At 58.6% G+C, this 23,809-nt stretch overlaps 11 protein-coding genes across 11 annotated transcripts; 4 read left to right on the top strand and 7 right to left on the bottom strand.

The window, feature by feature from the left end:
• Window positions 1–124: 124 nt before the first annotated feature.
• On the top strand, window positions 125–937 carry FA10DRAFT_299441 (hypothetical protein). Its single transcript, XM_025524723.1, has 2 exons — window positions 125–686; window positions 746–937. The coding sequence occupies exons 1-2, from the start codon at window positions 176–178 to the stop codon at window positions 784–786; spliced, it is 552 nt and encodes a 183-aa protein (XP_025381323.1). The 5' UTR covers window positions 125–175; the 3' UTR covers window positions 787–937.
• Window positions 908–3,557, bottom strand: FA10DRAFT_299440 (hypothetical protein; the record flags this gene model as incomplete). The annotated part of the gene is made up of 2 exons (XM_025524722.1): window positions 3,031–3,557; window positions 908–2,968 (listed from the first exon to the last, which is right to left on the bottom strand). Exons 1-2 carry the CDS (start codon window positions 3,502–3,504, stop codon window positions 908–910), a joined length of 2,535 nt encoding a protein of 844 aa, XP_025381322.1. The 5' UTR covers window positions 3,505–3,557.
• A 163-nt stretch (window positions 3,558–3,720) lies between these two features.
• Window positions 3,721–5,887, bottom strand: FA10DRAFT_248696 (glutamate decarboxylase). Its single transcript, XM_025519500.1, has 4 exons — window positions 5,396–5,887; window positions 5,266–5,331; window positions 4,660–5,187; window positions 3,721–4,591 (listed from the first exon to the last, which is right to left on the bottom strand). The coding sequence occupies exons 1-4, from the start codon at window positions 5,711–5,713 to the stop codon at window positions 3,845–3,847; spliced, it is 1,659 nt and encodes a 552-aa protein (XP_025381321.1). The 5' UTR covers window positions 5,714–5,887; the 3' UTR covers window positions 3,721–3,844.
• Window positions 5,888–6,362: 475 nt separating this feature from the next.
• On the bottom strand, window positions 6,363–6,750 carry FA10DRAFT_225406 (glutaredoxin-domain-containing protein; the record flags this gene model as incomplete). Its single annotated transcript, XM_025518645.1, has 2 exons — window positions 6,363–6,476; window positions 6,541–6,750. The coding sequence occupies 2 exons, from the start codon at window positions 6,748–6,750 to the stop codon at window positions 6,363–6,365; spliced, it is 324 nt and encodes a 107-aa protein (XP_025381320.1).
• Window positions 6,751–7,559: 809 nt separating this feature from the next.
• On the top strand, window positions 7,560–10,729 carry FA10DRAFT_264699 (hypothetical protein). The gene is made up of 5 exons (XM_025520757.1): window positions 7,560–8,052; window positions 8,112–9,393; window positions 9,467–9,705; window positions 9,767–9,908; window positions 9,976–10,729. Exons 1-5 carry the CDS (start codon window positions 7,633–7,635, stop codon window positions 10,614–10,616), a joined length of 2,724 nt encoding a protein of 907 aa, XP_025381319.1. The 5' UTR covers window positions 7,560–7,632; the 3' UTR covers window positions 10,617–10,729.
• Window positions 10,714–11,728, bottom strand: FA10DRAFT_225950 (hypothetical protein; the record flags this gene model as incomplete). The annotated part of the gene is made up of 2 exons (XM_025518665.1): window positions 10,714–11,271; window positions 11,366–11,728. The coding sequence occupies 2 exons, from the start codon at window positions 11,726–11,728 to the stop codon at window positions 10,714–10,716; spliced, it is 921 nt and encodes a 306-aa protein (XP_025381318.1).
• A 591-nt stretch (window positions 11,729–12,319) lies between these two features.
• Window positions 12,320–14,275, top strand: FA10DRAFT_283726 (hypothetical protein; the record flags this gene model as incomplete). Its single annotated transcript, XM_025523865.1, has 3 exons — window positions 12,320–12,580; window positions 12,647–13,570; window positions 13,640–14,275. 3 exons carry the CDS (start codon window positions 12,320–12,322, stop codon window positions 14,273–14,275), a joined length of 1,821 nt encoding a protein of 606 aa, XP_025381317.1.
• Window positions 14,276–14,546: 271 nt separating this feature from the next.
• FA10DRAFT_216217 (hypothetical protein) lies at window positions 14,547–15,194 on the top strand (the record flags this gene model as incomplete). Its single annotated transcript, XM_025518501.1, has 1 exon — window positions 14,547–15,194. A coding segment is annotated over one exon (648 nt), but the record flags the coding sequence as incomplete, so codon positions are not given.
• A 44-nt stretch (window positions 15,195–15,238) lies between these two features.
• On the bottom strand, window positions 15,239–17,761 carry FA10DRAFT_264697 (hypothetical protein). The gene has a single exon (XM_025520756.1). The coding sequence runs from the start codon at window positions 17,715–17,717 to the stop codon at window positions 15,297–15,299; it is 2,421 nt and encodes an 806-aa protein (XP_025381315.1). The 5' UTR covers window positions 17,718–17,761; the 3' UTR covers window positions 15,239–15,296.
• A 317-nt stretch (window positions 17,762–18,078) lies between these two features.
• Window positions 18,079–19,636, bottom strand: FA10DRAFT_248692 (hypothetical protein; the record flags this gene model as incomplete). Its single annotated transcript, XM_025519499.1, has 5 exons — window positions 19,274–19,636; window positions 18,841–19,205; window positions 18,434–18,772; window positions 18,281–18,360; window positions 18,079–18,217 (listed from the first exon to the last, which is right to left on the bottom strand). Exons 1-5 carry the CDS (start codon window positions 19,320–19,322, stop codon window positions 18,079–18,081), a joined length of 972 nt encoding a protein of 323 aa, XP_025381314.1. The 5' UTR covers window positions 19,323–19,636.
• Window positions 19,637–19,880: 244 nt separating this feature from the next.
• On the bottom strand, window positions 19,881–23,504 carry FA10DRAFT_299432 (hypothetical protein). Its single transcript, XM_025524721.1, has 2 exons — window positions 23,163–23,504; window positions 19,881–23,099 (listed from the first exon to the last, which is right to left on the bottom strand). The coding sequence occupies exons 1-2, from the start codon at window positions 23,421–23,423 to the stop codon at window positions 19,956–19,958; spliced, it is 3,405 nt and encodes a 1,134-aa protein (XP_025381313.1). The 5' UTR covers window positions 23,424–23,504; the 3' UTR covers window positions 19,881–19,955.
• Between the last annotated feature and the right edge of the window lie 305 nt (window positions 23,505–23,809).

Raw genomic sequence — 23,809 nt, 5'->3', positions numbered from 1 at the left:
CTGTGGCGACGAGGTCGACCCCGACCCTTCTTCATCCAAATTCACGAAAACAGTCACGTGATTTTACCCTCGATGCCTGCCTGCCTGGTTGAAGCTGGGTGAGCCGTGCACACGCACATTTGCGCATTCATCATCGACGACGACGACGACAGAGGAAACGCAACGCAAAGCAGCCATGAGTGCCTCACAATCGACGGCACCAGACTCGCCCAGCACGACGCCGGAAGCAGACAGGGACTCGGGCGGTGCGACGACGGTGCATGCCATTGCCAGCCCGTCGAAGAAGCGGGGCGTGGCGAGCAACGGCGTCGTAGCAGCAGCAGCAAGAGGAGCTGCTCCGGCGGGGGCAGACGATAACGACATCGTCGACGACGATGAGGAAGAAGACGAGAACATCGGGCCGGAGTCGATGTCATCGAGGCGCGACGAGGATGTGTTTGAAGACGACGAGGTCATCCCGTCTGAGGTGGTCGACATGGACGACGACAGCGACGCCGTGAATGCTTCGTCTGGCGCACAGGCGAGGTCAGGAGCTCTCGGCGGCGAGGAGGGTACCTTGGGAGGTGCAAGAGGACAGCCCACTCGATCCTCGCTGTCGTCATCGGCAAAGAACAGGGGTGGCGAGATGGAGCGCAGGGGTGAAGAGAAGCTGCTCGACGAGCGAATCCGCGAGCGCTACCAGCAAGGTGAGTCTAGTCTGACAGAGTCGATCTGACCGAGAGCCGGTACTGACGCCTGGAGCCAGAGCTGGGCGACATCTTTGACACCCGCGTCGTGCCAGCCTGAAGCGCGCGAGAAAGAGGAAAGAAGACGAAAGAGTAGCTCCCTGTCCTGTCCAACTGTACCATACACACACCAACGAGACTTGCAGACATGACATTGATTGATCAAAAGAATACATTGAAGATCACTCATCCTCCTCGTCTGACGAGCCGAGGTCTAGCTCTGGGATGCCTTCGTCGTCGTCATCGTCATCATCGTCGACATCATCAGCTGCACCACCTCCTCTTCTACCACCTGCACTTTCCATGACGGTGTCCTCGTCGACAGGCCTCTCCGGCCCCAGCTTCCTGCCCGCAGCCAGCGGAGAGCTGATCTTGGGTGTCAGTGCCGACGTGGGGCTTCCAGCGCCGCTCTGTCCGCCGCCGCCCCTTGCAACAGAATTCATGAATGCAGCCGCAGCCGTCGTTGCTCCTCCCGATGCTGCGTTGCTCTTCCGGTCCGGGCTGGCACCGGGCGATCCAATCCTGGGTGTGCTCGGCCTCCGCACGGGCTTGACGGGGTCGGGCGAGAAGCGCTCCCTGATGGCTGCGGCCGTCGCCGCCGTCACGGCCGGGCTTGGACTGGAGGTGGTGGTAGTAGTGGGAGCAGCTGCAGAAACAGGCCCTGAAGGTGCCGATGCCGTGCGAAGTTGTTGTTGTTGCGAGGGTGATGGTGGATGCGGTGACGGTGAGGGCGGGGCGAGGGGAAGCGCAGCAGCAGCAGCTGGTCGGATGCCAAGGACCTGCTCCATGGCTGTTGCCTCGTTGGACCCCGGCTGCTCCTCGATCTCAACCTTTGGCAACTTGAGGCTGTCTTCTTCCCCCTGCTGACCAACACTGACAGTCCACGACGTGGGCAGTGCCTCGTCCTGCTGAAGCTTGAGATCGAGTCTGAGCGGCAGACGAGGATGGAGGGCTGCGTCGAGAGCGCCTCTCAGCTTGGCGCCCGCTGCACGCAGACCAGCATCGGGGGAGCAGGCCGCTGTTGCGCCCTGAAGTCCTGCGCGAGCCATCAAGAGGGCCAAGAGGGACCCCCTGCTCAGTGCCACGACATCAGCCAAAGCCGAGAGGCTGGCAGCACAGATGGCAGAATCAGACGCCATCGACACCTCTGCTACGGCAGCAAGGAGGAGGGCGGTGGTGTGGGCGAGGTCGTGGTGCTCGGGAGTGAGGTAGGTGGTGAGCAGGCCAAAGAGCGCTGGCAGGCAGGCCATGGCAGCCATGCATGCGGCCCTCTCGTCGCCATCGACATCGGCCAAGCCCCTGCGCTCCTGCGATGCCAGGCCCAGGTCGTCTGACTCGTAGGCCCTCTTTGCGCGCTTCGTCGGACGCGACGTCGAGGCCGACGCCTGCTGCTGCTGCTGCTGCTGCTGCTCGGCGTGCGTGTGAAGGAGGAGCCGCGAGATCTGGGCGAGGCAGGCCCTCGAAGCACGCAGCACGAGCCGTGCCTGCGGATCGAGCGGCAGACCAAGCATCGAGATGGCCTTGAAGGCCACGAAGCGATGGGCCGACGAGTAGTGGCTCCCCTCGACGAAGGCAAGCAGACGAGCCACGGTGTCGGCCTGTCGCGACGAGCACACACCCCTGTCGACGGTGAGATGCAGTGCGACGAGGAGGTTGATGGCCGACATGTGTGCACCGGCGAGGCAGGCCACCTGCGCTGCATGCACGCTCGCATCCACGGGAGGGTGTTGGCGAGGGGGCGACGAGGGAGACACGGCCAGGATGGCATGCGCGAGCGAGTAAAGAGCACCGGTGGGCACGGGCACGGGCGAGGAGGTCGCTTCGCCCAGGAGGCACGGCAGCATGCCCTGCATCGGCGGTCGGCCCAGCAGCAGGCCAAGCCGCCGCTGTGCGAGGGGCAGCGCCTCGAGAGAGTCCGAAGGAAGCGGTGGCATCATTGTGGTGGCCGTCGAGTTCGCCGCCGCTTGCCATTCTTGTGACTCTACAAACGTCGATGAACAGGCGGCCCACGCGGCTCTCGCCTCGGCAAGTACCGATGCCATCGTGGCCGACCACAGTTCGGCGGCTCCAGCGGCGCCCTTGCCTGTGAGGTGCAGCGCCGAGAGCAGCTTCGTCGCTTGCGGAACCAAAATGCCTCGGTCGAAGAGCAGCACGGCGCACAGCTTGTGTATTCGCGGAGCCAGGGGACGGCATGACGACGGATGCAGCCGGACCTGGGCCGCGAGTGAGCCGAGGAGAGGCAGCTGGGCAGGTGCGTCAGTATTGTCTTTTTCTTTCAGCCCGCCAGCAAAGAAACCCAACTCACCAGCACTGCAGGCTCCTGCGTCGAGTCAGCCACGTTGAGCATTGCGCCAGCATAGCTGGCCAGGTTCGGCGCCACGACGGCGCGGTGATACTCTGGCCGGTCGCGCGAGGCGCTGCCCATGAGGATGTCGAGCACGCCGACTATTTCGCGGGGCGCATAGCGCAGGTTGGCGATGCCGCTCGAGACCCACTTGGACGCGTGTGCGCTGACGTGCGACCACGGCAGCGCCCGCAGCAGCTCGCGCGCCAGTAGAAAGCCCTGCCGCGAGTCCTGGCCGACGAGCGAGTCGCACCGGACCAGCAGCCGATGCACCTCGGTCGCATCCGCCGGCGCCTCGGACCGCGACAGACGCTGGAGCACACCGGACCGCCTCAGCTCCAGCACGGACTCGGCCGCAATCTCGGCGCTCGACGACGACGACGAAGACGGCGGCAACAGCAGATGTGCCGCCTGTCGATTGAGCGGCGCGGCCATCCTCTTCGCCTTCACTTCTTCTTGCCCAAACGAAGACTTTTGCTTTGTTACCGCGAGCTTCTCGAGAATTGGCAAAATTCCTGGAAAAAAAAAATCAAGAAAACCTATCCAGTCGGAACTCGGAACGTGGAAGAAGGGGAAGGGGTCCGTGCATGCAGACAGGAAGACATCGTCTCCTCCAACACACGCAAGGAGGAGAGAGGACCTCTCGCCAAGAGCAAATCATTCTTTCGCTATTCATCACGGGAGACTGGCATCTTTTCGGACATAAAGAGACTATCATCTTTGCGCACATGTCTTGGATCACAAGGTTGCTTTTGTAAATTACCCTCACAACAATCTAGCACTGCTTGGCATAGCCGTGGCCCTTGACGCCCGAGCCCTGTGGGAGCGTGTGCGGGTGCCTGCGGACGTTGGTGTGGCGCTTGTTTGCGTGCGTGGCGTTCTTGTTGACGGCGCTCTCCAGGTGGGCATCGAGCGAGTTGGCCTGGGTGAGGCTCTCAGTGATGGAGAGAATGTCGTGGACGAGCTGGTCGACCATGTCCTCGCTCAGGTCCTCGCGGCAGACGACGCGGAGGATGTTGACCTCCTCGAGGTCCTTGCACAGGTTGTACGAGGGCACGATCCAGCCCTTGGCGCGGAGCAACGTCTGCATAAACTTCTGGTCCAGGTGCGGGTACTTTTTCTGGAAGTCGTCGGACCAGCGGAACGACACGACGGGCAGGCCCGGCATGTAGTTTTCGGCGTCCATGTCCGAGGCCACGCCGACGGCCTTGGCGGCCTGCGCAACCTTGTTTGCGGGACGGTGAATGTCAGAGAGAACAGTGTAGTAGCCGCTCAGCTCAAGGGCACGGGACAAAAGTCGGGCATTCTTGAGGTTCTCGAGCATGACGCTGCGGTATCCCTCGTAGCCCAGGTTGAGGAAGTTAAAGTACTGGGCAAGCACGGGTGCAGCGGGCCGAGAGAAGTTGAGGCCAAACGAGTACTCGACGGAGCCGAGGTAGTGAAGCTCAAAGACGAGCTCACGGGGCAGGACGTCGGACGAGCGGAAGACGACCCAGCCGAGACCAGCAAGGACCATTCCGTACTGTTGGCGCAGAACATTACAGCATGAGCAAGAGGAGAAAGGTGATCGAGAGTGTTCTGAGCACTCACCTTGTGGCCACTGGTGTTGATGCTGACCACCCTGGGGATCTCAAAGTTCCACTTGAGGTTGGGGTGAGCGAAGGGAGCGACAAAGCCACCCGAGGCACCGTCGACGTGGATGGGGATGTCGAGGCCGGTGCGCTTCTGCAGGTCATCGAGGGCGTCGGAGAGCTCCTGGACGGGCTCGTAGTGGCCCGTGTAGGTGCTGCCGAGGATGGCAAAGACGCCGATTGTGTTTTCGTCGATCTTCTCCATGGCCTTCTTCACATCGAGGCAGTAGTGCGACTCGGGCGAGATGGGCACCTCGCGCGCCTCGATGTCAAAGTACCTGCAGAGCTTCTCGATGCACACCTGGCAGTTGGCGCCAAAGACGAGATTGGGGCCGGGCTCCTTGAACGACTTGCCCTCGGCCTTGCGCTTGTTCTGCCAGCGCTTCTTCATTGCCAGGCCGCCCAGCATGAGGGCCTCGGAGGAGCCCGTGGTGGCGACGCCCTCGGCCGCCTTGCGATGGCCGTTTTCGTCTTTCTCGACTGGGGCCTGGATTGGCAGACAGGACACTTCAGCAATCTCCACTTTCTCTCATACTCTCCCTCCATTCTCAATTGAATGACTCACCTTCCACAGGTCGGCGAGCATCGAGACGCAACGGCCGTGGATGGCCAGCGTAGCAGGGTATTCATCCTGGAGAGACATCGTCCGAGTCAGCTACAAGCAAGAAGAAGGGAACTCGTCTTTGAAAACATACCTGGTCGACGAGGTTGATCTGCGCCTGCTCGTTGAGCAGCCTCCTGCACTCATCGGGCACCGAGACGTGGACAAACGAAGCCAGGTTGAGCGTGGGGCGGCCGTCGAGCGTGAGCTCGTTGTTGATGATGTTGTAGGCCTCCTGGCCGGTGCAGCCCTCCTTTGGGACCGTGTACTTGGGCAGCTTGTCGATGCGGTAGCGTCCACCGCGGTCGTGCGAGAGGCGGCTCTCGTTGGTGCGCTCCACCAGGTTCAGGTGCGGGTGGTCCGCGGCCGCCTCCATGAGGGCATCGGCGTCGACATGGCGAGAGAGCGACATGTTCTAGAGATTTCTTTGATTGAGGGAGGGGAGGAAGATGTAAGTGGTAGGAGGTAGAGGGAAAAGGCAGCTAGCGAAGGAGGGGAGTTGAACTTTCCTCTCGATCGGCCTGTGTCAGCCAGCCCGCTGCCAGTTACTATTCGCAGCGCGCGCGCGCGCGCCCTCCACACTTATTGTGCGCAGAGGATCCGTGCACGTATCATCGTGCGTCTGTGCCGCCGGCGGCCTATCAAACTTCGGCAGCGGGAGCCGCACCCCCCCATACGAAACAGGCTACGTGCACTACTAGCTACTACTAGCTCCAGCTGCTCTGTGCCTTACAAAATAGCTCTTTTCGTGAACAAAGTCGCAAAATATGCTCTACAGCACAGCCATCTACCGAATGTATATCTTGCCAGGGTCGAGTAGGTGAAATTGTCCAGGAAGAAAATTACCCTTTGTGCTTCACGCTACACAACTGGCAACAAAATAATCATGTGCGTGAACCGCCGGTCTTAAATAGCAAATCAAATTGAGGCCGAGATGCTAAGTACTAGCAGCGGAAGGCAGGCAAGGTATGTGTGTTGTTTGTACAGGATGGAAGCCAAGGAAGCGAGAGAGAATCATCGAGAAGATTGTCCCGGAGGGAAAAGTTGAGCCACAAATGGATCTAGAGGAGAGCCTTGGCGGCTGCAAGCATGCCTGGCAGCACACCCAGATCCTGGAGGTGCTGAAGCGAATCGGACCCGCCGATCAGCTCGTCTTTGAGAAAGATGGTAGGGAACTGAACAGGATGTCGCGGTCAGAAGGAGCAGGAGGAGGAAATGTCAGGAGGCAGTGAGACTCACTGTGCGGTGACCCGAGATCTCTCGTAGGGCCATCTGAAGATGCTCAGCATCGGCTCGCAGGTCCACCTCGTAGACGTCGAATTTAGCATGTTGCTCTCGGAGGAGCTCCTTGGCCCTGCGCGAGTAAGGACAGTAGGACTTGGAAAAGACGGTAAGGGGAGACTGCTGGTGCTGCTTGGTGAGCCAAGCGACGTGGTCATCGAGGTACATGGCCGACTCGGCCGACCCAAAGAAGCGCTTCAGCGTTGCCGCCACATCGCCAGCGGTCTGAGGAAGGAGCGTTCCGCGCCAGTCATCGTACTGAACATGATAGTCGGGGTTCTTGATCATCCTCAGGAGCAACAGCACACGGTCCTCTCGACTAGCAGGATCAGACGCCTTGAGCTGGCCTTGCCCCTGTCCCTGCTGCTGCGCGTCTGTTGCTTCGCCTGCTGCACCCTCTACGCTAATTCCGAGTTTGTTGGTGAGGCTGATGAGTGCCTTTGTGGGTTTGTACTCTTGCGCCTCTGGATGGGAGGCGGGCGATGCAGCTGCTGGCGGAAGTGCCGGTACCTTTACCTCGTCATCTGCTCCGGCATTGGCGGTCTGGCTCGATCCGAAAGGCCATTCGGACGACGGTCGCATGCTGTCCTTGACCCAGTTCCACGTAGTCAGCGATTGGCCCGTCTGATGCGAGACCGTGACGATAAAGAGCGTCATGGCCGCCATGAGCAGGAGCACAACAGTGAGCCTTCTCCGACGCTGGAACAGGCCCAGGGGAGACGAGGACATCGGCAGGCCCTTTTCGACATCGTGCGGGAGCCTCGAGTGGACGGTCATTTTGGGCGAGCGCCTCTCCATGATGCTGCCCTGCTCTCGAGGTGATCGCTTCTGGCGAATCGCAATAATAGAGGGAAGGGTCTGAGGGTGACCCTTGGCGTGGATATGCTCGAAGAACCACGTGTTTTATTTTTTGACACGTGCAAATTTCGCGCCGCCCTCACCGAGACGCGATGTCTACAGAACAACACTTGTTGGAGCCTCTTCATCGTCTTAAGATAAGTGGTAGCGACGGCGTCGGCAAGCGAGGCCAGGGGCAACTTTTCACAAGCCATGTCGCAACGGGGCGCTCGGAGCCCCCTGTCGGCCAATTCTTCTCTGAACAACATTCCCCTGTCGAGGCTGCCGAGCGGCAAGCAGAGTCGGATACCCTCAGCCAACGCGTTGCGGAGCGACGACAGTGCCAATTCTGGCCCTGGCTCAAGCGACTATGCCCCGCACGCCAGCTCGTCGCATGCAATGAGCAACGGTGCGCCCAGCTCCTCATCGACTGCCGCGACCACGGGAGGGAGCAGCTCGGCGCGTTCCGGCGTTTCGGTTCTTGCGCGCGCCAATGGCCCTCGACGGAGTGTGGGCCTGAGTGCAGCGGCCGTTGGAGCGGCGGCGCAGCACGACCGCGAGGCACGCGAAGTGGTCAAGCTCAATGTTGACAGCACCAGCTTCGAAGAGTGGATGAAGATGGCAACCGACAATGTGAGTCCAGAAGGCGAGGCCAGTTCGTACAGTGTTCATGTGCTGAATTTCACCGACAGAAAATCAATGCGACAAACACATGGGGCTTTGCGCTCATTGACTACTTTCATGACATGTCGCTCTTAAGGTCAGACAACGGCGATGGATCCATCAACTTCCAAAAGGCGTCTTGCACTCTCGACGGTTGTGTCAAGGTTTGGACATCGCGCGTGGACAGCGTCGTCGTCGAGACGGGTAAGCTCCTCAGCGGGCTACAGGACGACGGCGGGGACGATGGGAGCAAGAAGAAGAAGAAAGGCGGTACCAATGAGGATGGCGAAGATGAAGACGACGATGACGCAGGCGAGGACGGCGAAGGAGGTGGAGCCACAGGCTCAAAGAAGTCGAAGCGATCGCGAGCAAAGGAGGCCACCCTGGGAAAGAACTTCTCTCAAATCGCCGTCAAGAAGTACGACTTGGAGTTCAGCGTGGATCCCTTGTTCAAGAAGACGAGCGCAGACTTCGACGAGGGCGGGGCTGGTGGCCTCCTGATGAATCACCTGGGTGTCGACAACCTCGCCAGAGTTGTCTTCGACGCTGGCGATGTCGCCGGCGTGGGAAGCGGAGAAGGCGATGTCGACGATGGGGGTGAAGAGGGCGAGGACCATGACCAGGCCACTGCCATCGAGGTCAGCCAAGGTGACATGATCGATCTGGGACGACTACGCTTCAAGCTCTTTGAGCAACACGACGTGCATGACTTTGCAGAGGACGACGAGCCCTTGCCGGCTCTCCTGGCTGAGCTGCAACTCTGTCCGACCTTTGCTTCCTTCAAGTTTTCTGCCGACGACACATCCACCTTCGCCGACCTCATGGCCGACGCTGGAAAGCCAGAAGAGGCAATGCCAGGGCTCACCCGATCATTGTCATCGCCCATGGACGAAGACGTGTTTGGCACCGACGACTTTGACTTTGGCAATGACTTCGGATACGCCAATGACGGCGATGTCTTTTCTGATCCGCTGGGCATGGAGGATGCCTATGGGCCACCTGCTGGGTTGCAAGGCTACGATGGGCAAGACGCCGACTACAACGCTGGTTATGGCCCTGGTGACATGGGTCACGGTGGGCACGACGATGCTCTTGGTCAGATGTTCCCGCCCTCGCAGAACGCATGGGGTCCGAGCCGACCGGATCTAACAATGGCATTGCAGAACATCAAAGGTATCGGAGAGGATGGCGAAGGCGAGGTGGACGGCGCCTTTTTCGACTACTTCGACCAGCGCTTGGTCAAGAACTGGGCCGGTCCAGAGCACTGGAAGGTGCGCAAGGCCGTCACGGGTGTCACTGCGACCAGCAAGGGTGGGTTGGATGTTTGACCAGCCAGAATTTCTTGATAATGTACGCTGAACAACCTTCTTTGTTCTTGTTCCAGACGACGCGGGACCGGCGGAAAAGTCGAGCAAAAAGGCAAAGGAGCCATTCGTGATCGACTTTCTGTCCGATGAAAGCGCCGTGTCCTCCAAAGATCTCTTTGAGGTGGCCAGGGGCGGCGCAGGCACGCTGCTGCCTTCATCAAAGATGCCGGAGGATGCGGACCTCTACCTCTTGCCCGAGGACCGACACTTTTCGAGCCGGCAATTGCTGCGGCTCTTTCTCAAGCCGCGGGCAGTGGTGAGTCGAGGACGGTGAAGGTGTCCGTTGTCAGATTGCTGATGAATTATCGGCCACGAAGCTCAACATCCGAAGACGAGGCGGGCGACTGGGTCAGCTGGACGATGATGACGGGAATATTGGCGATGTCGATGAGGAGTTCTGGGCGCAAGCAGCTGCATCTCGAGATGCTGGGCCAACAATGGATGTCGACTTTGACGATGGTGGGTCGCACTGCCTCATGCTCGCAGAGAAAGAAAAGAAGGGAAAAGCTGACTACAACTCCCGCAGCCGGCGCTCCTCTGCCATTTGGCTCCTCGCAATTCGCTGATGACGATGCGGGCTTCGATGCCATGGATGCAGGTCCCAGCAGTCACGCGCTCGATGCCGACGCAGAGGCTGAAGACGACGAGCTGGCGACGCAGGCCCTCAAGCGCATCCGGCCAGAGTATGTCAACTATGCCAAAAAGGCAAAGAAGGTCGACGTCCGGAAGCTCAAGGAGCGCATCTGGAGCGAGCTGGGCATCGCAGAGGACCTCGCGAGGGAAAAATCTGCAGCCAGTGAGATTGGCGAGGACGACGGCGATGACGAAGAGGGCAGCAGAATGCGACGAGCCTCCTCGGTCGCGTCCACTGCGTCATCGTCAGTGTCGACGGATAAACGGACGTTCCAGGACATTCTCGGGGGCCTTCGGAAGCAGTATCCAAAGGACCAGATGGAAGAGATCAGCACGTCGTTCTGCTTCATCTGTCTGCTGCACCTGGCCAACGAGGAGGGCCTTGAGATCACAAAGCAGGCTCGCATAGTCGAAGATGACGATGACGATTCCGGCGGCGAATTCGAGCAAGAAGACGACGGGACCCAGGATCTCGTTGGACAGCTCGAACTCCTTTCGATCGCAAAGGATCCCAACGCCGGCCGATCGGCATGATACGGACGTTATGTTTGGCAGTGTTGTAATTGTTATTTGCTTTCCCCTGTTTGTGCTCTCTCTCTCGCTCTACTCTGCCGCATATCTACTACTACAATTACATCTGTGACTTGTCCAGGATCTCTCTGCGCGCGGCAAAGCCATCCTGCAATGCTCTTGCGACGACAAAGTGGACATGGGTCGAAGCCTTTTGGAGAATGACGAGGATGCGATCGAGCTCGTCGAGATCCAGTGGTCCGTGCTGCGACATGGCCGTCACCGTGCCCAGCGCGGGCATGGTCCACAGCGTCATGGAAGCCAGCTGCCTTTGCTCTGCAGGCGCCTCGGAGGCTGCTGCGTCAACGAGCACGCTACTGTTGCTTCCCGGTTCGTCGTGCTTGTCGAACGACGATGCGCCAAGGCCGACGACGAGCCCCCACATCTCGATGCCCGCATCAGCGAGAGCAGCCGAGGCGACTGTGGCCGCGTGCGAGGCGCACCCGAGGCTCTGCTCCGCCTCTTCGTCGTCGGAATCGCCATTGGCGCCGTCGCCGGCTGCGTCGGACTCGAGCACGGTGATAAAGACGTCAATGGAAGCCTTGGGGAGCAGATCAAGGCGCAGGGAGGGAGCAAGGGCGGACTGGACGAGCGCCGAGAGCGTGGCCGACTCCGTGGCCTGGTCCGATCAACAGACGTAGATAGAACTGTCAGTAAGTTCTTCGAGAAAAGAGAAAACGAGGATAGGTCGAACCAGAGCATACGAAACACACCTTGCCAGGCTTTCGCCTTCTCCGACCTGCAAAGGGCGCGAAGCGAACATCGACATTGAGCTCGGCCTTCCCCGAGTACCCGCGCTGGCCCACGTTGCGCCCCTGGCGAGGCCCATAGATGCTGCATGCTAGCTTTGTGTTGCCCGCCTCAAGGTAGGCCGATCCATTGGCCTGCGGCACGAGGCCCGTCTGCACAAAGATTGGCCGCGCGGTGAGACGGTCAGCGCCTGTCCTCGGTGAATGCGCAGACGAGGGCCCAGGAGAGGAAGGCCCTGGGGCGCGTGGATTGTCGTAGATGGGAGAATACGTCGAGGACGGGCCGTTGATCCGGCGGCGATCCACGGTCGACGATGATGATGCCATGGTGATGAGATTGTCCTCGCTCCGGAAAAAACAGAGCAAGAAGGTTGTTGAGATGGAGGTTCTGATTTCTTTCGGCCGATGGCCATATTCATCTGGGCAGGAAAATCGGACTTTCACCAACCCGGGGAGAGTCACGTGATGTACATGTCGTCGTCCAGTGTTGCAAGGCGAACGAGACACAGGCGTCGTCTTTGGTGACGTGCCTGCGTCTCGAAGAACAGAGAAAGGCAGGGTCCTTTGCACGAGGTGGGCGCTACTCGAATCTACCATTGCCTTTTCACACAGAGTAAGAGGAGGACACGTGAAGAAAGTAGCGCGCGGAGACAAGCCAGGTCGTTGAGCTTACTCCTAAAGAGGGGAAAGGCGAAAATAAGGCCGATCTTGTCTTTGCAGCGAAAACCCAAATGGATTATGGCCGGATCATGCGGCGCGAAAATTCCGAAAGCCCAGGTGAAATTCCCTTCCGTGGCAACCGCTCTCTCCCACCCACTTTTATATACCCCCCACCCTTCGAGTCCCGTACCATCTATCAGCCCGCCGCGATTTAGTTAGCCAAGCATATTCCCGAGAGGGAAAAAAGGACTCTCGACGATGCTCAACCATTCGTGCATCAACTGCGCGCGCAAGAAGATCCGATGCGACGGCAACATCCCCTGCAACCATTGCGTGGCAAAGGGGGCTCACTGCCAGCGTGTCGTGCGCAAGGCTCGGGAGCGCCGGGCCGATCGCGAGATGAAGCTGCACCACGACGAGCATGAGGCCTCGAGCGCGCTCCTCGACATGGGCCTCACGCCCTCGCACTCCCTCTTGGGCTCTCTGCGCCTCTGCGAAGAGCTCATCACCCTTGTCTTTGTAAGTCGTCTCGCCCTTGCTCGCAAATTCGTGCGTATCAACTTACAATTCTTAACGCCGTGACAGTACGGAAGAGTGGCTGCGAGCATCCATGGCTGCATCCACATGCCCCGTCTCATGGAGCATCTCCGCGCCGTGGCATCCGGCGGGGAGCACGTGTCCGACGAGGCCCAGGCGCTCGTGTATGCTACCATGGCCGTGACGATCCAACTGACACCGCGACACGGCGAACAGGCGGACCTCTACGTACGAGCACAACGGCTCGGAGGCGACATGTCGCCGCTGCAGAGGCAGGAGCACCTCTACGACGACGCATGCGCCATCATGGAGAGACTCAGCAACACCCAGCTCGGCCTCGAGGGCGTCCAGGCTCTTATCCTGCTCCACCAGTACGACAAACACCCTGAAGCCGACTTTCACCACAGGGCGAGAAACGCGCTGCTGTCGCTCGAGGCCCATCGCATTCAGAAGCCCTTTTCGACGAGCGATCCCGACGGATACCGCAAGGAGATGCTGCTCCGGTGCTGGTGGCTCCTCGTCGTCCGCGACTGGTTCAGCGCCACGACGAAGCTCTTTTACTCCATTCACCCGGCCCAAATGACGACAAGGATGCCCAGTCCTGATGCCGATTGCAGCCCCGAGGGCAGGCGTGTCCTGTCTAGCAACCGATGGGGCGAGGTCAGATATTCGCTCGAGCTCATCAAGCTGGCCTCGACGGTGCGTGAGCTCGTCGATGCAAGGCTCTCAGAAGGCGGCTGGCGCTTTGGCCAGCTCGTCGAGGAGCGCTTCTGCCAGCTGGCCGCCTCGCTGAGCGCCGACATGCGCATCGAGGCACCCTTCTACACACGAGACTGGCCAACAAAGGGAAAGAGCCCCTTTGACGATGACCTCTACGCGGATCACGTTCGCCAGGAAAAGGACCGCTGGTTCTTGCATCAGGCCCTCTTCCACGCCTACCTCGAGCTCCAAAGCCACGCCGATGACGCTGCGGTGCGTAAAGATGCATAGTGTTGCTAGAGAAAGAGAGAGACTCACATGAATCTTTCCATTCTTTCACAGCTTACCAGCCATACGAGCGTGACGCTCGCCCGGCATATTCTCGACATCAGCGATCGGATCCGAAACCGCTGCGCCGTCGTTGACTCGTTTCGCGTAAACTCTTCCGCATCTCTCAAAGCCTGCTCTGTGCTGCTCATGGCTGAGTTGGCCTCCAACACGGGCTTCTTGAGCCGCTGTGTCCTGACATCGCGCATCGAGGGCGTGCTGCGCAAATGCGATACCACCAAGACACATCAGGAGGCCAGCATCGTACGCGCGCTGCTGGAGCGCATGCGCACAACGCCACCTCTCACGCCACCTACGAGCTCCGGTGCCCCAGAACGGGATCATTCAGATTCAGCAGTCCTGCAGCACCAGCAGCAACAGCAGTCACACTCGGCCGCATCCGATGGGCCTCCGCAGCTCGCGACCATGTCTCAACAAGCGCTGCTCGCCGCAGCCTCGTCCTCGGTGCTTCCCGATGAGATCTACGACTGGCAACTCAGCATGCCCTCGGATACAGCCGTAAGCCCCGGCTTCTTGGTGAACTCGCTGTTCGAGGGCAAGATGCACTCTTTTGAAGATCTTTTTCCCTCGGCCATTGATCCCAGCCTCCAGCCGTCAAACGCGTCGCAGCGACCGGTCGCGGCTACATAGAGTCTAGTCCTTTATATTCCCTGCGAATTTTCCGAAGTTCCGTGATAAGGTGTCGTGAGGACGCGCCATTTCCATAAACTCCTCCTCCTCTGTCCATCTTCCCCCCTTCTTTTCCCTGCACCTTTTTCTCCCTCCTTAGCATTCGCTGTACACACACTTTCCACGAGTCGACATGACCCGGCAGGCCCTATACCGCACCTTTGTACTTCCCAAAATTGACGGTGGCAATGGCGACGGCAGTGGCGACGGCGCCGCCGCCGCACCGAACTTCGCCGCCTATTCTGTACTCTACTCCAATCTCAAGCTCAAAGGCTTAACACAGTCTCCCGACGCATTCTCATCTACATTGGCCAGCGAGTCTGGCCTGTCTGATGCGGCGAAGCTGGCCAGGCTCACACGCACGGACCGCAGCGTCTTTGTGGTTGAGGATACGCACACGCACGAGTGGGTCGGCCAAGTCGTGCTCGTTGGGCCCCTGACGCTGGAGGAGTACACTGCGCCCTTTGAGGGTGCACCTCCCACCATCGTCACCGACGAGAAGGAGCTGCAGGTGAACCGAGGCGGAGATGCAGGAGCTGGGCGGCACTTTTGGCACCTCACATCGCTGTACGTCGACGTGGACCATCGCAAGCGCGGACTGGCCAACGATCTGTGCGACGCGGCATATGCCTTTATCCAGAGGCACAAGGCCTCCGACAGCGGCAAGGCGCAGACGCAGACGCTGCGGATTATCATCAAGCCGGGCAATCTCGTCGTGGTGAAAATGTACGAACGCATGGATTTCCACCTCGTCGAGGACAGGCGCGCGACGTTGGCAGAGGCCATAAGATGCTCGGGAGAAGAGGAGCTGCCGAGCGACTACCGGCAGAAGCCCCAGTTCAACACTCGCGGCGGTCTCATCATGGTGAAGACGCTCTAGAGCGGTGCTCTACAGACGAGGGTTGGTGTACTTCACAGTCCTTTTTTCGTTTTAGGCAAATGATAGACGCAGTTTGTAATAATACAGTAGTGAAGAGAAACTCTACATGGGAGGAACTGGAAAAAGTGACGAAGGTCCGCCTTCGAGCTCTTTGAGGACATCGCCCCACTCGGTACGTCCAAAGACATCATTCATCATGCCTTGAAGTGCCTCGGTATTGAGGAACATGTGGCTGAAGTCGCCACCAGTCGAAGAGGCCAGGGGATTAGCCATGCTCCAATCTGTGTCGTCGAAGTTCTCGAGGAGCGATGTGGCCGTCGTCGTCGTGCCTGGTGATTCATTGCTTCCGACTGTTGTTTCAGTTGCGTTTGGCTTTGGCTGCGCTTTAGTAGTTGGAGCAGAGGCATCTGCAGCACCTTGATTATCCTCATTGGCGGGACCTTTGTCTTTGGGACCCGCTGATGTCGCTGCGCCTTCGCCAACGCGCGAGCTGAACAGTGCACGCTTCCAGATGTTGATAATGTCGAGCATACCCGAGACAATCTTGGCAGAAGCTGCCGCGGTACCGCCTTCTTCGATGGGCACGCGATTGAGGCTGCCCGTGAAGCGGACAGCACCATTCATGGACAGCTGCCAGGAGCTGGCACGACTAGGCATGCCCTTGAAGAATTTGAGACAAGTGCTGAACATGTCCATGGCCAACACGGCTGACTCAAGCAAGTAGCCCGAGGCCAGGAGTGGAGGGATCAGGTCGGAGTCCTCTGCTCCCGTTTCCTGGCCCGCCATCGCAGCTGTCCTTGCAGCAGACATGCGCGCCATGGTTGACAAGACGGTGTCGCAGGCGTCCATACGGATGTCACCATGGCGGTGAGAGAAGGCCTTGATGGATGGGTGGATGTCGATGCCCAGGATCAAGTCGCGCAGGTAGGCAGGAGTGAAGTTGGCTTCGCATGCGCGCCAGAATGCCTTGCCGCTGATGATGAGGTGAGCGGCCGCCGATTCGAGAAAGAGCCAATCAACAATCCTCTGCTTGCAACGGGACTCGTCGTCATGATCATCGCCATCCTGCGCTCGCACATCAATGGCAATGTGGTGCTCGACGCGTGCGCGATACAGATCCATGTCCTCGCCCCAGGACTCGAGGCACTTGCCTAGTTTCGCCGTTCGTTCTGCTGGATCACCGCCCTTTTCGATGGGGTCGAAGCTGGTCCAAGCCTTGGCAATGTGGGTCATGCAGAGCGCCCGAAGCAAGACACACAGCTTGCCCAACGTTCGCCTCCTCTCTGCCACAGTCGCCTCTCGCGGCTGATTTGAAAGATCGCCAAGGAATTGAACGATCTTCTTCTCCTTGAGAAACCAGTCGGACTTGTGGTAGACGAGATAGTCATCGTTTCCGTACGAGTAGACGCCGTCCCATACGCATGCGCTGCAGAAGAGAATGTACGGATCGGCTTCCGCCACAACATCGCAATCGTCACCGTAGCTGGCATTGTAGTTGAGCCCGGCCGTTCTCTGGCTAAGGAAGGCGACACGCTTTGCGACGCAGGCAGTCGGGCCTGGGTCACCAAATATGACGGGAAAGGCAGCCAAGAGCTGCAGAGCCATGGAGTCTTCGGCGGAAGAGGGAGAAGAGAGCATCAAGGTGCCGAGACACTGCTCGACGATGGTCTGGGCCGTTGTCGTGATGGTCCTGCGGAGGCGGTCGTCGATCCGAGCCATATTTTGAGCAGCAATGGCATACTGAACAGTCTCGAGAATGCGCTGCGAAGCCTCGTCGGATTTGGAAATCGCCTGTCTCTGCTGCCTCCGCCGCAGACGTAGGGACCACGGTGAGGGTATAAAAGGGAGCCATAAGACGACTTCCTTCTCGGTCCAAGCAGACATGACCTGGCTCAGGTCGTCATCGACAACATCGTCCATCTGTAGTTCTGCACCACTGCCCATACTGTCTCTTCTGCAGTTTCGGAGAGCTGTGCCGAACCGAGGCTGGCGAGAAACAAGCTCGATGAGGATCGTCACGGGCCTCCTCCTTGCAAAGTACTCCTCGATGCGATTGACATCCTCGGGATGTACCCTTGCGAGCCGTCTTTGTTGCTCCTCGATCTCAGCAGCATCCGCATAATCTGTCTCCCTCTCAGACGCGGCATCATCGTCTTCGTTACCGTCAGCCGCTTCCACCCGTCCCGTCCTCCGTCGGCGGCGCTGTGCATGCTCAGCACTGCTGCCATCGCCGCCGCCGCTCTCATTGCTCTGCCGATTGCGCTCGATTCTGATCCTTGCCGCCCGGTCAAAGTCGTCGAGGATGCATGGAATCTCTGCCGCTCGGCACCTCGTGCAGGCCAGTGACTCGATGAGCGGCTCCGCAGACGGCAGCAAGAGCAGGGACTCGTCGGGGATTTCGCACCGTTGCTTCCTGGCGCGACACGAGTGGCACGTCCGGCGTGCGTACGACTTGCGCCGCCGCTTGGCCGGCGGCGGCGAGATTCCAGTGGCCGTCGACGGACCAGCAGTCGCCTCCTGCATTGGTCTTTCTTGGGGCGTATATGGCGTGCGAAGCCAAGTCGACGTAGGTGTGCGTGAGTCTTAAACTGTCCTCGGTCATTTGCAAGCCAAAATGCAGGCGTGTGGCTAGCTCAATTTTCAGAGCGCGCTATTCCGATGCAGATCGCACGAAATTCATTTTTGACGATCCTACTGTGCTGTACTTCGTGGCTGCATGGTATGCCTTCAACAACGGGAAAAAGAACAGAGAAATGGTATAAGAGATTGATTTTCTTATCGGCCAGTGTCGGCTGAAGGTTTCCAAAGTGTGTACACAGAGAAGGGAAAGGGACATGGACACGAAGGTAGGAGACAGAGAAGATGCAAGATTTCGGCTTCTTGGCTACTTTTCGCTGACACCGGTCGCCTCTTCGTCGGTCAAAGACTTTGCCGAGAATGCCTGCTTTCCGATTTCTGGCTTTGGCGGGTCATTCCTGCTAGTATAGAATGTGGCAAGGAGGATTGCACACGAGACCCATTCGCTGTTGTAGACTAACCTATTAGCATACAGTCATATTTGGAAAGTAAAAGGGAGGATCACTCACTCCATGGTAGCCAGGATCGCTTCGATGATGACAAAGTGTGTGCTGAGACCGTTAGCGTCGTACACGTTGGTGTTGAAGTACTGTTGCATGGGAAGCAAGGTAGGTGAGTGCTTGAGTCGATAGACCTTACGGAGCAGACAAAAGAGCACTCACGTTCAGGTCGGCGATGAGAGCCTGGCAAATGCCAAAGATACCTCGAGCGCAGAGGAAGGGGAATGTGCAATAGAGAAGCAGCAGCGTGGGATGAGCGAAGATCGGCACCCGCTTGTTCTCCGTTCTTGCCTTGGCTCTGGCTTGTTTGATGGTGTAGAGGATGCAGAGGAAGAGGACGACGTTGAGGATGAAGAAGATGACCTGACCAGTGGCTCGCAGGGCCTTTGCAGTTGTGAGTCGAGACTGCTTCTCCGACGGGGTCAGGTCCGAGTCGGGGCTGTAGACTGCCGACGTGGAGCTCCCTCCGGCGATGATGAGAGCATTCGCTGCAATGAGGAGCTGCGGCGAGAACCGTGATGAGTAGGCTAGGCCACATCGAAAGAGGGAAGCAAACAAGGCACACCCACCCAGTGAACTGTCCCCAGCGGATTCTTCCGTGTGTTGGTCAGCGAGAAGATGGCGCCCATTCGCTGGGCTATGTTCATGCCGTCAAACCTGCCCCTGGCCTCGAGCCACGAGTCTCCAAAGTGGTGATTGTGCCAGCTGACGAGGAAGCGAGCCGTGCAGAGGACCAGGGTGAAGTAGCCCTCGGCACCTAGGACAAAGTAGGCGACGAGGAGATTGACATTGTCGTAGCCGATATTACCAAAGGCCACACCGCAGCCCTGTGAGGCAAGGCGGATGATGACGTGAAAGTAAAGGACCGAGTACCGGGAGCGGACTTTGATCCGCCCCGTTGCGTAGAGGGCTGTGAGAACAGCAAAGACGATTGCTGTAGGCAATGGATATGGTCGATGTTCAGCTTCGGCCTCGACATAGAGCGAAGAGCACTTGACCCACCATAGAGGATCAAGAAGACCAAGGAAGCTGACGCAAGTGAGGTCCACATTGTGATGAGGTTTTCTTTTCGAAGGCGCTTCTGAAGGGGAGAAGAGCTACTTGAGCTTGTTGAGGAGTGGGAGGCCAGTCATTCCATCGAAGCAATGCCGCCCTTTTAACTTTTTCGGTGTCATTCCCGGTAGAGCAGTGTGACGTCGCCTGAGCGAGCAGGTACGATGTCCTGCACGCAAACCTGTGCTGTCTCAAAACACACACTACTACTACACTAGCTGTCGCGGAATAATTCAATCTGCCTGTACTATGACTCTACTTGTACCGCATCGCAAGATATACTCCTTGCTCTATCATTTCCGCATTTTAGCTCTACCGTTCGTGTCGTTACGCCAAGAGGAAGGCGGCCAAACTGGAGAGGAAAATTACTACTACTGTCGGAATCTCTCGTCGGAATCGCGTCCCAGCCTTTCCTGGTTGCAATTCCGACCAGGAACCGCGCACGCCCCCTCACTATGGCCGCCGACGCCCTTCGCGCGCTTTTGAAATTCCGACGGTTTGACAGCGCCTCGATACTGCACTGAACAGCCTTCGCAGAAGAGGAAACAGGAACATTAGGGGAACAAAATTTTGCATTGCAAGCAAGAGAGGCCGTAGAACGTAGTAAGGTTGTGGCAGAGTATAGTGATTATTACTGATAATTCGGGAAGGCGCGGCCCATTCGGTCATCATAGGTATCCTTGAGGCGATCAAAGCCGGGCAGGGCGATCTCGCCGACAAGGTCGCCGACGACGGCTTTGAAGCGGTCGATCTGACGGACAAATTGAATGAGCGCCATCAAAGCAGCTGCGTGGCGCATGAATTGAGGGTCTCGCAACGTTGCCAGGCTAAGGTCGAGCTCGTTGACGCTTTTATTTTCTGCTCGTCCTTCTTCTTGTCCGTCACGCCCGCTGTTTTCATCGGATGCCGGCCTTTGCTGACGCTCGATGCTGTACTCGACAGCACGGGCAACACTATTATAATGCAACGTCGTCTCGAGCAGATTCTGGAACGCATGTGGCAGGGCGATGCCGGTCATGAGAGCCTGTCCAAGCAACGCCAAGGTCATGCTGACTTCAGAGATAATTCCAGGATCGAGAATGGCGGTGAGTTGGAGCGTCTTTGACCGCCAGTCTTCGTCAAGGCCCGCGAGGGAAGAAGAGAGTTGCGATAGGGACTCGAGCAGGCGCGCTTGGACCACCAAGAGCTCCTCGTACCGTTCTCTTGGCCAACGTCCACGGATGGGGAAATCGAGCGAGGCCATCTTGATCTGCTGATCCAAATATGCCAGCGTTCCCTGAGAGGCCACAAAGCGGTTTCGGAATCCTGCCTGGAGCTGGGCGGTGGTTGCCTTGTCATCGCTTTGCTGGTGGCCCTTGAGCGAACCAGCTCCCTCGCCTTCCTCCTCTCGGATCACGATCCACGCCTGAATGACGGTCGAGTAGAGGCGAGCAATCTCTGCCGTGTTCCTCGCAAAAGTTTCTCGGATCATGGCCCGTGTCGAGGCGGGCCGGGGGAAGATTGTGACGATAAAAGCGGCGGCAACACCAATCAGGACGAGCAGTCCTCTCCGCCAGGCAACGTCGTAGCCGATTCCGCTGTTGGCTAGCACAAAGAGGTGGGAATCGATCCAGCTGTAACCGGTGACGAGGACGGTTGTGACGCCGAACATGATGCCAAAGAACAGAAAAGCGGGCGGAGCAAAGAGTCGGATGAACATGATCGGGATGAAGCCGACAGCACAGGTGGCAGCCAGCCCGTAGGGGTTGCCGTTTCCGCGGCCCGTGGAGATGTACCAAAAGAGCATGCCCAGGACGATGCCGAAGCCGGTGCCGAGGACACGTGAGATGAGAGAGAAGACAAACTCTCCTCCCAGGACCGCGAGGCCGGTCTGAGCCATGATGAGAGCCCATAGCCCCCTGTTCATGTAGACGAACTCGGCCGTCGAAGGTAGGACGGCAGGAATCCACAGGGCGAAGGAGACGATGGAAAATTTGAGCGCGTACAGGCCCGTGGGCGATCCGACAAAGTCACACGCCGACGCGAGGGCCCTTCCAATGTGGTGAATGAAGCTCGTTGGAGCCAAGGCATCGGCATCTTTGGCGTACTTGGCTGCTTTCTTCTTTGATCGACTGTTGCTCTTGGCTTTCTTCTCTTTCTTGGGCGGCGTCTTGGAAGGGCTCTCGTCGTGACCAGCCGCTTCATCTTTGGACTTCTCCTGGTGGTCTTCCGAGTCGGCAACAGTGTCCGATGTTGATGTCGCCAGCGATGAAGAGTCCGTCGACAGGGAGGCTGGGTCTGCCTCGGGTGCATGACCATCACTGAAATGAAAGGCGCCGCCGGTGTTGACAGCCTTGCTGACGAGGACATTTCCGAGCTTTCGCAGTCCAGAGGGGAACCAAAGCCGGTTTTTTGGCCGCTTCGACGCGAGCTTGTGCACGTCGCGATTGAGCTGAATGAGACCTTCTGCAAAGATGCACAGGTTGGCGGCAAAGACAAATGTCGTATAGAGGGGCCGGGCTCCCTTGCGAAAGGCAGCGCGATTCTCGGCAGGAATATATTGATCAATCGTGTCCGAGTCGATGGTGCCGCGCTTCTTGAAGAGATGCATATAGGGACGGATAAGCTGAAAGCGCTCCTGCTCGACAAAGACCTTGAGGCTGGTCTCGAGCGAGTCGGCCGACTCCTTGAGCTTGCGAACCCACTCGTCGTGGCGGTAGCTGCGCTTGCGATTGCAGCTCTCCTCGAACCAGGTCGCCATCGTGTCCAGGCTCTTGTCGGCGGCCTCTAGCGGGGGCCTGGCCGCCTCCTCGAGGATGGCAAGCAGCGTCTTGAGCTCGACGTGGTTCTCTCTTTCGGCCGCACGCGCCACCTTACGGTAGCGGAGCAGCTGGTGCGTCTCGTGGAGCTGAATGGGGGCCTGAGCCTTGGCGCCTCTTCGCTGGTGCTCCTCCGTCTCTCTCGCTGTGCTCTGCACGTTTTCATCCACGAGATCGGAGCCTTCAAAGAGGTGGAGAAAGGCGTTGAGACCAAGAAGCTTGACACCTGCCTGCCTCACACTGAGAAAGATGGCCGCCAGGTCCTTCGCCGAGAGGCGCCCGTAGGAGATCTCGAGCTCCAGGAAGCCAGTCTGACCACCGAGAGCCTGGGCGAGGCCGACGAAGCCGGCATGCATGGTGCGCAGCTTGGGTTCCGTCTTGGCCTCGACCTGCGCCGGCGTGTCTGTTTCTGAAGGCGAGGCGACGCGAGCGAGGGCGTCGCGGTGGACACCGAGGATGGACCTGCCGAGACGCATGGCCTTGACGAGCTGCATCTGCCATCCGTAATTGAGCGTCCGGGGAAAGATGAGAAAGGAGCAGGCTAGCGAGATGGCGACGCTGCAGCCAATGGGGATGAGAAAAATGGTGGCCAGCGTGTACTGTCCAAAGGGAAAGAGAGGGCCATAGGAGCAGAGGACATCGAGGACGATGCAGAAGAAGATGGCGGCAATCTTGAGTTTGGGCATCTTGACCTGCATGACGGCGGCAAAGTAGGCGCCCGTGCAGAGAAAGATGCCAAAGATGGCCGTCGACTTGACGTCCAGGAAGCGACCCTCGAAGATGATCCGCTGGTACTCGACCTCTGGGTTTGTGGCGCCGGCGACATCGCTCTGGGTGCGTTGGAGCTGCTGAGCGAGAAAAGTGCGATCGCGTGCACGCAGGGCAGCAGCCATGCCGGCAGCGCCCCATGCCCAGCCGAGGCAGCACCCGATGACGATGGTCAGGTTGGCAAAGAGGAAGATGGAGACGGCCATTGACTAAATTTCATCTTTCGTCAGTCAAGCTCTTCGTAACAGGAGGACAACTGCTCGTCTACTCACAGGGGGCACCATGAACACGAGCATCGACGAGAAGAAAGCGGCCTGGCCCAGTACTCGGAGCGAGGGTCCGGGGATGATGAGGATGAGGCCGGCCCACGCGGCGAGCCAGCATCGCAGGAGCACCTTGAGGCTCTCGACATTCGTGACATTGTCGATGATCCAGTCCGGAAGCCAGGTGCTCTTCTTCTTTGGCGCCGACGGCCTCGCCTCAAGGTCTGCTCTCTCCTTGTCCCGCTCGCGCTCGGAAGATGCCGCCGACATTTGCGCAGGGCTGGTACTAGTGTGAGATGGTGAAGGGCGTGGGGCTGGGAGGGAAGAAAGGCAGGAAAAACAAACAAGAAGTCGTCCTTTTTGATCCGTGCCTCTAGTGCAGTCAGACTGGGAATGTCAAAACGCGCGGAAAAGTGCCCGAGGCCGGAAAGATTTCAATTTGACCCACCCCTCGAGGCCATTCTCTCCGCGGACATCTTCCAGCTTCACCTTGCAGTCCTCTCCTCGGGCGTTTGCAGAAGGAAAATGTCGACAGTTGTGTTCTAGGGTTACTAGGTGCCCGTGTCTGACCGTAATATGTGATAGCATGCTCATCGCTTGAATGCCGAGATCGATAAACATCATGTGAGCGAGAGAACGAAGCACTGCGAGATCTA

The sequence above is a fragment of the Acaromyces ingoldii genome (genome assembly GCF_003144295.1).
Source record: "Acaromyces ingoldii strain MCA 4198 unplaced genomic scaffold FA10scaffold_1, whole genome shotgun sequence".
NCBI lineage: Eukaryota > Fungi > Basidiomycota > Exobasidiomycetes > Exobasidiales > Cryptobasidiaceae > Acaromyces > Acaromyces ingoldii.
This window is presented reverse-complemented; position numbering and strand designations above follow the sequence as displayed.